The 16084-nt window shown below is 23.9% G+C and overlaps 1 protein-coding gene across 1 annotated transcript; it reads left to right on the plus strand.

Annotated features, from left to right (window-relative positions):
- Positions 1–210: 210 nt before the first annotated feature.
- On the plus strand, positions 211–14198 carry LOC122497887 (U1 small nuclear ribonucleoprotein 70 kDa). Its single transcript, XM_043605270.1, has 7 exons — positions 211–513; positions 1869–2051; positions 3641–3703; positions 6678–6759; positions 10744–10984; positions 13574–13920; positions 14070–14198. The coding sequence occupies exons 1-7, from the start codon at positions 370–372 to the stop codon at positions 14195–14197; spliced, it is 1188 nt and encodes a 395-aa protein (XP_043461205.1). The 5' UTR covers positions 211–369; the 3' UTR covers position 14198.
- Positions 14199–16084: the final 1886 nt, after the last annotated feature.

Below are 16084 nucleotides of genomic sequence, written 5' to 3' on the forward strand. Positions count from 1 at the left end.
GAAATTTAAAACATACATTTTATTATTTTTATATATCATTCATATTAATTACAAGACAAAATATTTGATTTGATAGTATAGAATATGAATATCTTGAAATTAAATGTTTACATGAAATTTTGTAAAGTGATATTATTCCTATTTGGATAACGGGGATAACGACGTCATTGACGTCATGTTTCGATGTTTACGCATGTGCAGTTGTTAAGTCGTCACCAGGCACGACGCCCGTCGCCATTTTCCTCTGCCATTTGCAGTAACAATCTGGTGAAGCGTGGAGGTTCTTTTAAATTAATATTTACTCGGAATATTATCAACATGAACGTAAAGTATTTATCTAACTAAAGTGAGAATTTTAAATACAACAAAATGACGCAATATTTGCCTCCAAATTTGTTTGCCTTATTTGCACCGCGTGACCCAATTCCTTATTTGCCACCGGCATCAAAACTTCCCCATGAGAAAAAAAATTGTGGCTATTTGGGTGTTGGATCTTTTCTGAAATTCTTTGAGGTTAGTATTGTATAATGGTTATAAATGTAATATTTATATATTCTATCGATTGATATTGTTTTATTGCTGGTTTCCACTGGCTACGCATTATAATTGCGACGTCATTTTTATTTACCTATCAACCTTTGTCTATTTAACTCATTTAACTCGACTGACTGTATATTAATAGTTTTTATATTTACATATAGTTTTGATTTTTCTCTAATAATATTTTTTAGTCTTTTTGTTTATTTTGAAATTGAAACAAAAGCGTAGTCACTGATGAGTAAAAATGGATTTTCATGTTTTAAGGGATTATTTATAAATATCCTATTGATTCGAGAGCATTCATTGTATTCACAAAGGCACATTTGTGAATGATACACGAGTTTTATTGCTTTAAAACGACGAGTGTACTTTCACCTTGATGTTTATTTTTGTTTAAATTACGCTAGCTTACGTTAATTAAATCCAAATTTTAATTTCCAAATTTGCTTTAATAATTTACTTCAATAATTTAGACAAAAGTAGACAATAAAATACATAAAAAAACAGACAATCGGGACAATTTTTTTCTGTTTTACATAAATGTATTTTCTTAATAATAAGCAAAAAGTTTGAAAGATAAAAAACTTTTATCAAACTACACATTCAATATTTATTATTAACTTTGAGTTACATAAATTATTATGTTTATTCTGATAAATGTTATCATATTTTTCAGTAATTCTCAAAAATATGAAATATTTCAGTAACATATTTAGTTTTTTGAATTCATTTACTTTAATAAAAATTTTATTTGGTAATAAAGATTGAAAGAAAGATTAACTATTTTTATTTTTGGATTAATTCACAAGTTCTGAACTTTCAAATGAATGGAATATTTTTTATTGGTAATATGTTCGTATACTGTTACCAATAAAAATTAAAAACTTCAATTTTACATTTGAAACTTCTTTATATTTAATGTTTTTGACAATGAAGCAAAATTATTGTAATAAAAATTAAAATTTGGAGAAATAAATAAATTCCATTCATTTAGACGTTCGTAAATTTGGAATATTTTTTTGGAAATTAAAATAAACAATAGATTTTGATAGCTAATCACGAATCAGTAATTTTTAACTATAAAATATTATAAAATTTTAATGATAAAAATTTAATTTTATTAAATTTGATTAATGTTAATTAATTTAATCTTAAATTCTGCTTATTTTTTCAACATTTTCATTCTTGGAGAAATATTTTAGCTGTTTTTTTTTTAATATTCAGTTTGTTTATTTTTTGTTCAGAGAAAATTTTAGAACTTGGAAGATTTTGTAAATTATTCTTTAAACTATTTTATTTCTTGGAATTAATTAAAAGTTTGATTTTAGGATCCTAAAGATACGCCACCTCCTGTTCGCGTTGAGACACGTGAGGAAAGATTGGAAAGAAGACGACGTGAACGAGCTGAACAGACGGCCTATAAATTAGAGCAGGAGATTGCAGTTTGGGATCCTGCAGGAATTCCAAATGTCACAGCAGATCCTTTCAAAACGCTTTTCGTTGCCCGAATTGTAAGTTTTTGATTTTAAAAAATTAGCGTTTTTTAAAATAAAATATTATTAATTTTTTGGAAGAATTCAATTATTTTTATTAAATAGTAAAATTCTTTGCAAAAATTAAAATATTTTTAATACCATTTTAATACAATTTCACGAAAGAATTCAATTTTACTTTTAATTTTTCATACAATTTTTCGAAAGAATTCAATTATTTTTTTAAATTTTACTAAATTTTTTGAAACAATTCAATTGAAAACTTTGAAAACAATTAAAATGAACAAAGAATTTTTTTAACTTTTTATAACAATCGTGTCTGTTAATAATTATAATTGAAAATTTGGTGATTAAATTTTATTATTTGAGGCCTTGGATCGAATAACTCGCCCGACGCTTGAAGGCACGCGCTAATACCAGTCGGGTAGCAGTGAGTGGCCCAGAGGCGCTCACTGCTCACTGACTGGCAGTTGCGCGTTCCTCCGAGCGTCGGGCGAGTTATTGGATCCAAGGCCTCAATTATTATTATTTCTCAGGAATTCAATTAAATTTTCAATATAATTTTAATAAAATTTAATAACCAAATTTTCAATTATAATTATTAAGAGACACGATTATTATAAAAAGTTAAAAAAAATTCTTTGTTTATTTCATTTTATTAACTAAAAATTTAATTTTTAACTAAAATAAATATTAATAATAATAAAGTACAAGTGACATAATCTGTCTGTCCGCGCTGTCGAAAAAAATATAAGAGTTTACATATGTAGTTTCTATATTGCAATCCTAGATGTATTTTTGGTCGTAGATGATGCAGAAGAGGTCAAAAATTGTGATGTCGAAGATTAAAACATTAAATTAATTAAAAATTCTAGTAAAAAAAAAAAAAAAAAAAATGACTAGAAATTTTGTCTGTCCGCCTGAAATAGAAAAAAAATTTATTTTACTTTTGACTGATAGAAAAATGAATAAGTTGCTGTGTGTATTGAAAGTGATAAACATTGCGAAGAAATAGAAGAGAATGTATGTACTAATGTAAATATAATTATGTACAAGCAGTAATCAGTTTAGAAAAACGAGTGGCAAATGGAACGTTGCACACGCGCAAATGCGCGCGCTTTTTTGCTAGTTCAATTACAATAATTTTCATTTAAATCAGATAATTTTTTAAACATATTTGTGCACAAAGAAATATTTCGTTCAATTGAATGTTCAAAACTTTAGGAAAATATAAAATCCAATTATTTTCAAAATTTCCAATTAAAATGATTAAAGAAACTTCATTATTTAAAAAAAAAAATGAAAGAAACTCTTCAAAAGAATTTTTTTTAATTAGGCAGAATTTTCGAAAATTTGTATAAAATTCTTTGCTAGAATTCAATTGTTTTCATAAATAATAAAATTTTTTAAAGGAATTCAATTATTTTTAAATTTTTTGAGAAAATTCTTTGCAAGTATTTAATGATATTAATACAAAATTATAAAGGTAAATGTATTTAATTTAAGTGGTATGCAGATTCTTTTTTTAAAATAGCACATATTGGAAATAAGTTTTCCTCAGTGTTATTTCGTCGGTTTACTAATCTAATCATTGTTTTTTGTTTTAGAACTACGATACTTCAGAATCGAAACTAAGAAGAGAATTTGAGGTTTACGGCCCAGTGAAAAAGGTAATTTTATATTTTACAAAACTAATTCGTTTAATCTTTATTGACAGGCTTCACAGTCTGTCCCTTTTATTTCCCTAAAAGTCCCCTTTTTTTAATTTTGGCCCCTAAACGTACCCTATTTTGAAAATTTCCCCTATTTTTTTCTTTTATCTTTTAATGATGAATTCATACCAAATTTAGCAAAGTGCCGTTGACACTTTCAATTGGAAACTTTTGTTTTGAAAATTATTTTCATAAATATTTTTTAATTCGTCGCAGGAAATCAATTATTTTCAATAATTTTTAAATAATTCGGCAAAAGAATTCAATTATCTTGATAACCAACAAAATTCTCCCCATAAAATCAATTCAATTATTTTCATAAATATCAAAATTCTTCTTAAGAATTCAATTATTGTAAAAATTTTAATTGAATTCTTGGCAAAATTTCAATAATTTAAACAAAATTTATTAAAATACTTTGCACGAATTCAATTATTTTTATAAATAGCAACATTTTTCGCCAAAAATTCAATTATTTTCAAAAATTTAAATAAAATTCTTTGCAAAATTTCAAATAATTTTCAAAAGATTTTTGCAATTCAATGTTTTTAAATATTTACTATTTTCATAAAATTTTTCAACAGATTTAATTATAGAAAAAACTTGTTGATAAAATTCTACGAAAAGATTCAATTATTTTCATAAATAATAAAATTTCATTTACGAATTGAATTATTTTTATCGCAGAATTTCAAATATTTTTAATAAAATTTCAAATATTTTTAATATAATTTTAAATAAATTTAATAAAACAATTTTTTGAGTATCTAATAATTTTTAGAGTGAATCAGAATATTTTTTAGGGTCAGGGAAAAATATAAGTCAAAGTTGTGTTTGGAAATCAGGGAAAAGTCAGGGAAAAATAAAGTTAAATTTTTGTGGCAACCCTGTATAAATAAATAATATTTTTATCTTTATTTAACCAATTTTTCTGGTCCCCTAAAAGTCCCCTATTTTTTAATTTTCAATCCCCTATTTCACCTAAAATACTTTTTAGGGGCACTGTGAAGCCTGTTATTGAAAAATATTTATAGAGAAAATTTTTACTTATTTTTTTTGCTTTACTACTTAAGTAGTTTAATAAAAGAATATTTTATTATTAAATAGTATATTAATATTAATTTAATAATATTAAATAATATTGTTAAATTATTATTATTGAAATTATAAATATATTTTTAAAAATTAAAAGAGTCATTCCATTATATTTCGACTAAAGTCGTTGCTGACTAATTTTAAAAAATTATAATATTTTGCAGGAATGATGTTAAAGATATTAGGATCACCGAACAAAAAGAATTTTTTAAATATTTTTTATATTTATTGTAAAATAAGCATCTAAAGTATATGAAGTCGTAAAAACTGTCACATTTTCATCTATTAGAAAATATTAAAGAAAACACATAATTTACTATAAAAATGTAAAAAAGTTATAAGAATTTATTAAGAAAGAATTGTTTTATTATTATAAATTGATAGAAACAATTATTAATAAGAAATATTAAATAAAAAAGGATTTTTAAGTTCACCTGCCAAATAACCTAATTTTGCAAATTTCATTCACTAAATGTGAGAAAGAGAAATCATTAAATTAAATAAAACCTTATGAAATATAAAGTACCTGTGATTAACTTTTAGTTTTTCTTATCACTTTCTTCCTTTTTTCTTCATAAATGTTAAAAAATAAGCAATTAAAACTGGCACTTTGCTTATTTTCACGATTTTAAAATGCAAATAACTTCTGCCCAGAAAAATGAAAAATTACGAAAATTGGGCAATAATTATTTGATCACTAGATACACTCACTGGAAAAAGATTTTCTTTGGTCCCGAAGCTATTTTCCGAATTCATTAACTTTAAACTTTTTACTATTTTTATCAGGTTAATACATGTGTTTTTTAAAGGACGAAGTTAGCTCTTCTTGTTTAATCGTTTTGAACCAACTTCAGTTTTAAAAAAATCACATGTATTAACCTGATAGAAATAGTGAAAAGTTTAAAATTAATTATTTCGGAAAATAGCTTCGGGACCAAAGAAAATCTTTTTCCAGTGAGTGTATTTAGTGATCAAATAATTATTGTCCAATTTTCGTAATTTTTCATTTTTCTGGGCAGAAGTTATTTGCATTTTAAAATCGTGAAAATAAGCAAAGTGCCAGTTTTAATTGCTTATTTTTTAACATTTATGAAGAAAAAAGGAAGAAAGTGATAAGAAAAACTAAAAGTTAATCACAGGTTCTTTATATTTCATAAGGTTTTATTCAATTTAATGATTTCTCTTTCTCACATTTAGTGAATGAAATTTGCAAAATTAGGTTATTTGGCAGGTGAACTTTAAAATCCTTTTTTATTTAATATTTCTTATTAATAATTGTTTCTATCAATTTATAATAATAAAACAATTCATTCTTAATAAATTCTTATAACTTTTTTACATTTTTATAGTAAATTATGTGTTTTCTTTAATATTTTCTAATAGATGAAAATGTGACAGTTTTTACGACTTCATATACTTTAGATGCTTATTTTACAATAAATATAAAAAATATTTAAAAAATTCTTTTTGTTCGGTGATCCTAATATCTTTAACATCATTCCTGCAAAATATTATAATTTTTTAAAATTAGTCAGCAACGACTTTAGTCGAAATATAATGGAATGACTCAAAAATATATTATTAAAAAGTACTTAAAAATTTCATTAATTAAATAATTTGAAAATGAGTTTTTCAGTATAAAAATTAATTATTAACTTTACTTAATTTCTATTCAAAAATTGAAATTAAAAGAATAGAAGAATGATAATTCTATCACTTAGTCGTCAAATAATTAAAAATTGACGCGGAGTGATCGTTAACTTCAATTTTTAATTAAAAGAATATATAAAATAAAAATTCATTTTACATTCGACTAAATATTTAATTCAATTTTCAGATTCTGGTTATTCATAATACAATAAATGGAAAGCCGAGGGGATACGCTTTCATTGAGTATGAACACGAAAGGGACATGCATTGTAAGTATGCAATTGAAAACATCCTCAATTTTATTCATCGGTGATCCAAAAAAAAAAAAAGATAATTTCAAAGTTCATTCGCGTTAGTGTCACTTACTTAGAATAGCAAAAGGTTTTTGGGAGCACGAGATAAAACTTACCCGCAATTTTTTCGTACATTTCGAAAACGAATCGGTCTGGTTAGGTCAGAGTTGTTAGGGGGGGAAAAATAAATCCCAACAGTATCCAATGCAGGATTTCTAGTTTAATTAAAACAAAAAAAAAAACAAAAATTTTGCCTATGTTGATAAAAAAAAAGACTCAAATGAAAAGAAAAATATTGGCTATTTTCATTAATACAGTTTTTATCTTGTTCTTGGTACAGCGTGGTGGCCGCTGCCGGCAACTAGTGCCGTTCGCTATTCCATGCAAAATCCCTGAACCTGCCTGATATGATAGGTTTGTATGTGTATGCAACATACAAGAAAGTTTGTTAGTCTCTGCTTATCCTGCTTCTAATTTTGATAAGAAAAAAAAAAGAATTCAAAAATTAAACTCTAACGTTTGTGGACTAAATAAGCCGATAGGGATTTTTTTGAGAAAAGAAATGATAATTCTTTTGTGGCCACACTCGTTAATTAATGCTCGAATCTTAACGATTCTTGTAGATTTAAAGTTCCGTTTTTCTTAACGTTCACATCGATTCAATAAAATTAGCATTCTACATTGAAATTGATTCTTGGGATTTAGGAAAAAGGTTCAGGGACTTGTTTCTTTGAAGGTTTTAAGAAGGAAAATAAAATCGTGTCGGGAAAATTCGTCGCGTGGGGAATTTTTATACCCAGTCTTTTGGAATGTTCGAATTTCGTGAATTTTTCTCATCTTCTATTGTGTAATTTTTCTCGTACTAAAAATTCGATTAACTAGTTTTTATTTATTCTTTTTTATCTCGTCGCACAATTTTTAAAATTCAATTCAAAAAACAATTATTCTAAATTTAATTATCAGTTTGCTTTAATTTCTGTTTTTGGAGTTTTTATTTCAAAATTTCATTGTCAGTTTGTTTTAATTTTAAATAATTCAATAATTTTTTATTTCTGCTTAGTTGAAAAAACAGAAGTTTAACTTCTTGTTTTGAAGAGAAAGTATTAAAATTAATTAAATTCGATTTTCGGTAAAAGAAAAATTGGCATTTAATAGAAACGAGAATATTCATGCGTTCCTCTATAGTATTTTTAGGTCACTTTATTCTACCCGGAAAATTAAACTCATCTCGCCAATGTCATGGAATTGAGAAATTTCCTGAAATCTTTGAGTTTTAGATACATTTTTTAAGGTGAATTTTTAGCCATTCTTAAGGCTAAAGATTAATTTTAAAACAAATTTTACATATTTACAATTTTCTTTTCGCCCTGAAAAATTCGTAGGTTTTATGGAAAAGTAAAAGTTTTAATTGCAAAAATAGGTGCGAATGTTTATTTTGCGTGAAAGAGAACTAGTTATTTTTTTTTTTTTGCTTATTAATAGTAATTTATTTTTATTAATTATTTGGACTTTTCATTACTCACAATTACTAAATGACTAATTATGAATAACAAAATTATAATTAACCATAAATCGAGAGAATTATAATTTTATTATTTGTAACCGAATAATTAATTCTAAAAATATATTCTACTAACTCTCCAAAGAGATCTTTAATTTATCAAATTTTCGTCGTTATTGAAGTAGAAAAAAAGAGAAGTCGCGTTCTAAAAGTATTTTTTTTTAAATTTAGATCAAAACCTGGCTCCTTAAAAGTCTCTAAGACTCAATTTCGATTTAGAAGACTAATTCAAAATAGCTTGTCAATTTTTGTTTAAATTCATTTATTTCGTTTTCTTTTTTTTTTAATTGTGTGCTAAAAAATACTGTTTGTATAAATTTTGTATATTTCGGCGAACATATGAAAGGAAATTTTCTTTTCTCTCTTCGTCTCGAAATAGTACATTATTTACACTGACAGATTTTTAAAAGAAAAACAAATAAATTAGTACAATAACATTAGAATCATAAAAATAAAACAGTAATTGCGCACGGTTTGATAGTAAGTAAATGTAAAAAAAAAAGAAAAAAAATGGTAAGCGCACCAGGTAAATGCAAAATAAACTTCTCTGGAAATTGTACGAACTTAAAGGAAGACTGGGCTCGCGAGTCACAAGTTCATTTCACGATTAAAAGTACTTCTAAACTTTGTGTTAAACTTCCGTACGTAAGTAGCCGCGGTAGGTATTTTTTGTATATGATAATAATCTCTTTTTCCAAATAAATCAAAAAAAAATTCTAGGTTTGATGTATTAAAGAGTCTGTTCAATTTAAGAATTTCTGATCGTGAATTTTCATTAATTTCGTTTGCAAATATCTGTGAATCGTTTTATGTAAAGTTTGTCAATTTAAAAATTTTCACGACAGTCGATTTAATTTCAATTTGATAGAATTTTATGTTATACGATTCACAGTATTGTTCGAGATAAATTGAAAATATGATACGTAAAATAGAGTCAAGATATTTTTTTCTGTGGAAATTGTTTTTTTTTTTTTTTTATTTTTATTTTAAGAAAAAAATATTATTTTGTATTTTTTAAATTAATTACCAGGCTTTAAAAATTTTTTCTAAATCAAATGAATATCTCTTGTTTTTTCGTTCGTACAAATTCAGAAATTAATTATTAATTAGTATCTACAAAAAAAAAATTTTTCTTTATTTTATTTTTGTAGGGTAAAAAATTTTCAATTCCTTTCGATTTCAATTATTTATTGTGTCATAAAATTGATCGAATGATTGAATTAGCAGATCTCTTATCAACCTATAAATAAAATTAATTTCGAAGAGAAAAAAAATTATAGTCATTTGGGTAAGGTGACTTAAAGAATGTCAAAACAAAGATCTTCAGGAAACTTGATGGAGAGAATAATACGAAACTCGGTAATATTTATAAATAATTCGGTAGGTTTTTTTTTTGTCAGAACTTTTTAATTTAAATAAAAAAAAAAAATTATATTTCCTCATTGAAATGAAATTATTTCGAGTTGTTTGCATATAACACAAACCGATACCAGGCCAAGTATATTATATTGAATATAAAGTCCGGAATTTAAGAGAATGGAAAAAATCCTCTTATAATTACCAATGCATTTTTTTTTTGCAATTTTTCATAAATTTTTTTTTCTCACTGCAAATTGTAAATACTTTTTTTTTATATCCTTTATTGCAGTATCGATTTGTTCTGTAACGTGCACGCAACAAGTTCGCCAAAAAGAACACGTTCAATTTCTATAATAATAGTCGTGTCGAAAAAATTTCCCATGCATTTTTTCAAATGTCGATTTTAAATACCTAATAAAATAAAATTACTGTCAAAAGAAAAAGAAAATTGTCAATTTCAGTTGGATTTTGAAAATTATTTCAGGTATTGCACATTTTATTTTATGTAAATTTTATTTTACGTGAATTTTAATTTACATAAATTCCAATTTATGTAAATTTCAATTTACATAAATTATGAATAAAATTAATAAATGTGAATTTTTGTGGATATACAATTGTGTTGATCAATGACAATGATTAACATATTATTGTATTTTTTCCAATTTGATTTTCTATCAGTTTTCATGTAAATTTAATAAAAAAAAATTATTCCACAAAAATTGGATTTTTTTTTGTATTTGTAATTTAGGAAAACTATATTTGAGAAATGTTAAGAATGTTTTTTTTCTTTGCAAAAAGTAAGTATTTTTGTCAAAAATTATAATAAAAATTAAATGTAAAAATGGAAGAATTTTTTTATCTAGAAAGAAATTTTTTTTATTGTCTCTTCAAGAAAGTTGAAAGTAAGTTGAAAAGTAGAAAAAAAAATGATATAAATAGAGATGAGGTTTTTAGAAGTTATTATATCGACACGACTTGTAGGTATTTATGGACAAATAATTTAGATAAAGTTACAACCAGAATATTGGAAATTTTAGCTGCATACAAGCATGCTGATGGCAAAAAAATAGATGGACGACGAGTATTAGTGGATGTTGAACGTGCAAGGACGGTAAAAGGGTGGCTTCCCAGAAGATTAGGAGGCGGACTGGGAGGTACAAGAAGAGGAGGTCCGGAGGTAAATATTAAGCACTCAGGCAGAGAGGATAACGAAAGGGAAAGAGAGCGATATCGACAGGAGAGGGAACGGGAAGCCACCGGTCGCTTCGATAGAGACAGGTATTTATTGTCGTTTGCCTCCATTTTTTTTATTTAATTTAAACAGGGCTCGAACTAGGTCCGTAAATTCCGTAAAGGTCCGTAAAAAGTCCGTTTTTCTGAAAAAAGGTCCGTAAAGTCCGCAATTTGAAAGAAAAAGGACAAAAAGTTCGTAAATTGTAAGATATAATTTGGAGAATTTTAGAGCAATTACAAATGATTGTAGAAAATCAATTATTTTCAAAAGTAATAAAATTCTTCGCAGAAATTCAATTATGTTAAAAAATTAAAAAAAATTCTCGTCAAAATTTCAATTATTTTTAGAAATATAATAAAATTCTTCTTTAAAAATCAATTATTTTCACAAATTTTAATAAAAGTCTTGAACAAAATTTCAGTGAATTTCAAAAATTTTTCTCAATTCAATGAATTTTAAAATTTGCTATTTTAATAAAATTTACCAAAAAAAAATTCAAGTATTTAAGAAATTTTTAATAAATTTCAACGCTAACATTTAATTATTTCCATAAAATAATAAAAATTTCACAGGAATTCAATTATTTACAAATTTTGTTACAAATTTCTTCTAAATAATTCAATTATTTTCATAAATAATAATATTTTTACAGGGATTCAATTATTTTCGTAAATAAAATTCTTTTTAGGAATTCAATTATTTTTATAAATAATAAAACTCAATGCTGAATTTTAATACAATTTTAATGGAGATCCTAGAAAAATGTAATTATTCTTAAAACTTTTATTAAAATTCGTCGAAAGAATTCAATTATTTAAAAATTTGTTAACAAAATTCTTTATGAGAATTCAATTATTCAATAAATTATTTTTTTATTTAAATAATTGAATTAAAAATAAATTTCACTTCAAATTTTAGATAAAAATTGAATATTAAAAGCATTACAGTGTGAATTTTTAGAAAAAATTGAATTTTGGAAAGGTTTTATATTAAAGTCTTTAAAAATTTTAATTTCTCATACATTTAACTAAAAATTCTGTAGAAGAATTAATTTTTTTGAAAAAGTTTGTTTCAATTTTACTTGAAATTATTTTTTTTTAAGTTTTATTTTTTAATATATTTAATTGAAGAATTTCTGAATAATTGAAAGTAAAATTGAATTGTAAACAAATGATTTTAAAACTTCTCAAAGAACTTTTTCAAAAATTATTAAAAATAATGAATTTATAGAAGAATTTTAGTTAAAACACTTAAAAAAAATTTAATTTTGGAGAAATTACAAAATATTGCAGAAATTCAATTATTTTCAAAAGTAATAAAATTCTTCTCAGAAATTCAATTATTTACAAAATTTCTTTTAAATTCTCGTCAAAATTTCAATTATCTTTAGAAATATTAAAATTCTTCTCTAAAAATTCAATTATTTTCCAAAATTTTAATAAAATTTTTGGCAAAATTTCAATTATTTTTAAAAACTTACGTCAATTCAATGATTTTTAATATTTATTATTTTTAAAAAATTGTCGAAAAGAATTCAATTATATAAAAAAAATTTTAGTAAAATTTTATGCAAACCTTTAATTAATTTCATAAAATAATAAAAATTTCACAGGAATTCAATTATCTACAAATTTTTTAATAAATTTCTTCGCAATCATTTAATTATTTTTATAAATAATAAAATTCTTGCATGGATTCAATTATTTTCGTAAATAATAAAATAATTCTTTTTAGGAATTCAATTATTTTCATAAATAATAAAACTCATTGCAGAATTTCAATTAATTTTAATAAAATTTTAATTAAATTCGTCGAAAAATATAATTATTCTTAAAAATTTTATTAAAATTCGTCTAAAGAATTCAATTATTTAAAAATTTGTTAAATGAATTTCAATTAAAATTTTATATCGTAATTAAATATTAAAACGTGAATTTTTAGAAATAATTGAATCTTGAAATTAATTGTTTTGAAAAAGTTTAAGTGAATTTTTTTATATTATTTAAAGTTTTTATTTTTTAATATATATTTAATTGGAGAATTTACGAATAATTGGAATTTCGTAAAATTGAATATTGTAAACAAATAAATTTGAGAATTGTCAAAGAATTTTTTCGAAAATTATTAAAAATAATTGATTTAAAAGAATTTTAGTTACAAATTCTTGAAAATAATGAAAATAATTTTGAAGGAGTACGATATTTTTATAATATAAAATAATGATCTTTAATTATTATAAAACATAAAACATGAAGAAATTGATCACTCTGAGTCTTCGACGAGGAGCGATGGATATCTTCATGTTTTATAGTTATGAAAAAATTTAATTTATAGTTTTAAGTAAAATATTCTCTTATTTGACTCGGAGCCGTTATATTTTTGTCATTAATTGGTCCGTAATTTTTAATTTTTGGTCCGTAAATTCCGTATTTTTTAATACTTTCACTGGTTCGAGCCCTGTTTAAATTTAATTTCATTATTAAATGAAATTATTTATTATTCAGGGGTTTCTCCCTTTTTATAATTTAAATTTAATTTTAATTTTAATTTTAATTTTAATTTTAATTTTAATTTTAATTTTAATTTTAATTTAATTTTGATTTCATTGTTAAATAAAATTGTTTGTTATTCAGGGATCGCGATCGAGCCGATAGGGAAAGACGAAGATCACGCGAGAGAAAGAGACGAAGTCGAAGCAGATCTCGCGATCGAAAGAGACGTCGCAGTAGGGAAAGAGCATTTGATCCTGATATTGAGGAGATCGAGCGTCCCCCACGAGATCGTCGTGATCGTGAGAGAGATCGTGAACGTGATCGAAAAAGAAGACGTTCAAGGAGTAACGAGAGAGAGAAGGACAGGGAGAGGAAGAGGGATAGGCGAGATCGTGAACGTGGTGATCGCGAACACAGAGATCGAAAGGATCGTGGTGATCGTAACGATGAGGATACAAAGGTTCAAATTAAAGAGGAGCCACTGGACGGTGAGTTGAAATTTCAATCTCCCACTTTTCCTAAATTTCGACCACTTAAAATTAATTATTATTAATTACTGTTTATTATTTATGATTTTATAAATTTCCTATTCTTTCATTATTTCAACGTGACCAGAAATATTTTCATTAATTTTCAGATTATCCCGAGTACACAAATAATTATCCAAATCCTGCGTATTTCACGGCGGTGAAATACGAAAATGATGAAGAGGAAGAAAAATACAGAATTCCCGATAGAATGATGTACGATTCAATGGCATCTTAAAGAAAAAAAATTAGCTTAATTTAATGTGTACATTAAATTACAATCAACTTTGCGTATTTTTTAAAATACACATACACACAAAAAAACATCTCGTTTTGCTAAATAATTGAAAAGAGATTATATATTGATCCCTTATTGTGACCAGGACTTATTAGCAACAAATTAATTGTTTGACAAAATAGGAAGTGTTTTTTTCTCTTTTTTTTCCTATGGAAAGAAATTTATAACTTGAAATGTTTTTTCTAAGTCTTGTGTCTTAAGTGTTTCATTATCATTTTTTTTTGTTTTGTTTTTTTTTAAATGAAATATACTTTTTTTTCTTCAGTTTTTAAAAAAAAATATACACACTATTATTGTCAATTAATATTAATCGATTTTTAATAAATGAAAAATTTGTATTCAGTAATGAATGAGAAGTGTGTTTTGTTTTATTTTTTTTGTGGGGTTTTAATTTATTTTCAAAACTATTTTAAATTTTCACTATATTGTTCGTTTGAAATTCGAATTGTAAGATAAAGGAGTTGTAAAGTTGAAACCATTGAGAGGAGAGGCGAGTTCTTGTCTTATGAGGCATCTTGAATCACACGGGAAGCAACGAATGTGTGAGAGGAGCAAACAAATGGCTTACAAATTAGAACAAGGGATCAGTGAGTGGGATTCTGCTACTGGAATTTCAAATGGGAACTTTGGCACGAATTTCAAGTCAATGGCACTTTCGATCCACTTGAAAGATTGTGGCAATCAATTTAAGAAAACTTTTGAGATAACTTCAATTTTAGTGGAAAAATTTATTTTCCCTCAAATTTTATCTCAATGAAACTCATTTTTTATTCGATAATTTAATTGAATAATTTAAAATTAAAAATTTTAATAATTTCACTATTTAAAACAAATTTTTATTTTTTAATTTGGAAAAAATTTGGTTTTTAAAATGCTAAATGTTTTTTTAGTAAAATTAGTTATAATTTTTAATAATTTTTTAAAAATGTAATATTTTTAGAACAATATTTTTGATCTTGTAAAATTTTTATTTTGAACTTGTATTACTTTTTTTTGAATTCACGAGATATTTTTATAGTAGAGAAAAAATAATTTTTCTTTTCTTGATAAATTTTTTCCTTTGGCACTGAAGTGGAAAAATACAAGAAAAGAGTTTAGATCGGTAAAAGAAGAAATGTGTATTCTTCAAAAATGAACTAGAGTTGGGTCTTTTATTCAAACGTCTTTCAAATACTCTTCATGTTCTCATCTATTGTTGAAGTGCTTTTTTGTGAAGTGAAGCTAGTGTATTCTGTTTACCACGATCTGCTTTATAGAAATTTTTTTTTTTTAAAAAGTGTTTTATGACAAATATTCAACAGTTCTTTTCATTGACAAATTTACTCACACGCAAATTCTTTGAATTGAAAATTAATTAAATATTTAAATTAATAATAATAAATTCTTAATTTAAATTAAAAAATTTCGTTTAATTGAAAGGGAAATTCTATCTAGAAAATTATGAATTAATTTATTAAAATTCGGGACTAATGTAAATAATTATAATTATTTTTATATAATTTTATAATTTTAATAATGAAATTAATAATAATAATAATAATAATAATAATAATACTAATAATAATAATTTTAAATTAAAAAATTTCTCTTAATTGAAAGAAAAATTCAATTTATGAAATTATGAATTAATTTATTAAAATTTGGGACTAATGTAAATAATTAAAATTATTTTTATACATTTTTTTTATTTTAAATTAAAATACTAAGTTAAATTAATTAAAAATTTTATTTTTTTCAAGTTTATGAATTAAAAAAATTAAAAATTTTATTAAATTAATTAATAAAAATAATAAAAAAATTAATAGTTTTATTAATTTATTAATTAAT

This window comes from Leptopilina heterotoma, unplaced genomic scaffold, assembly GCF_015476425.1.
Source record: "Leptopilina heterotoma isolate Lh14 unplaced genomic scaffold, ASM1547642v1 Lhet_14, whole genome shotgun sequence".
NCBI lineage: Eukaryota > Metazoa > Arthropoda > Insecta > Hymenoptera > Figitidae > Leptopilina > Leptopilina heterotoma.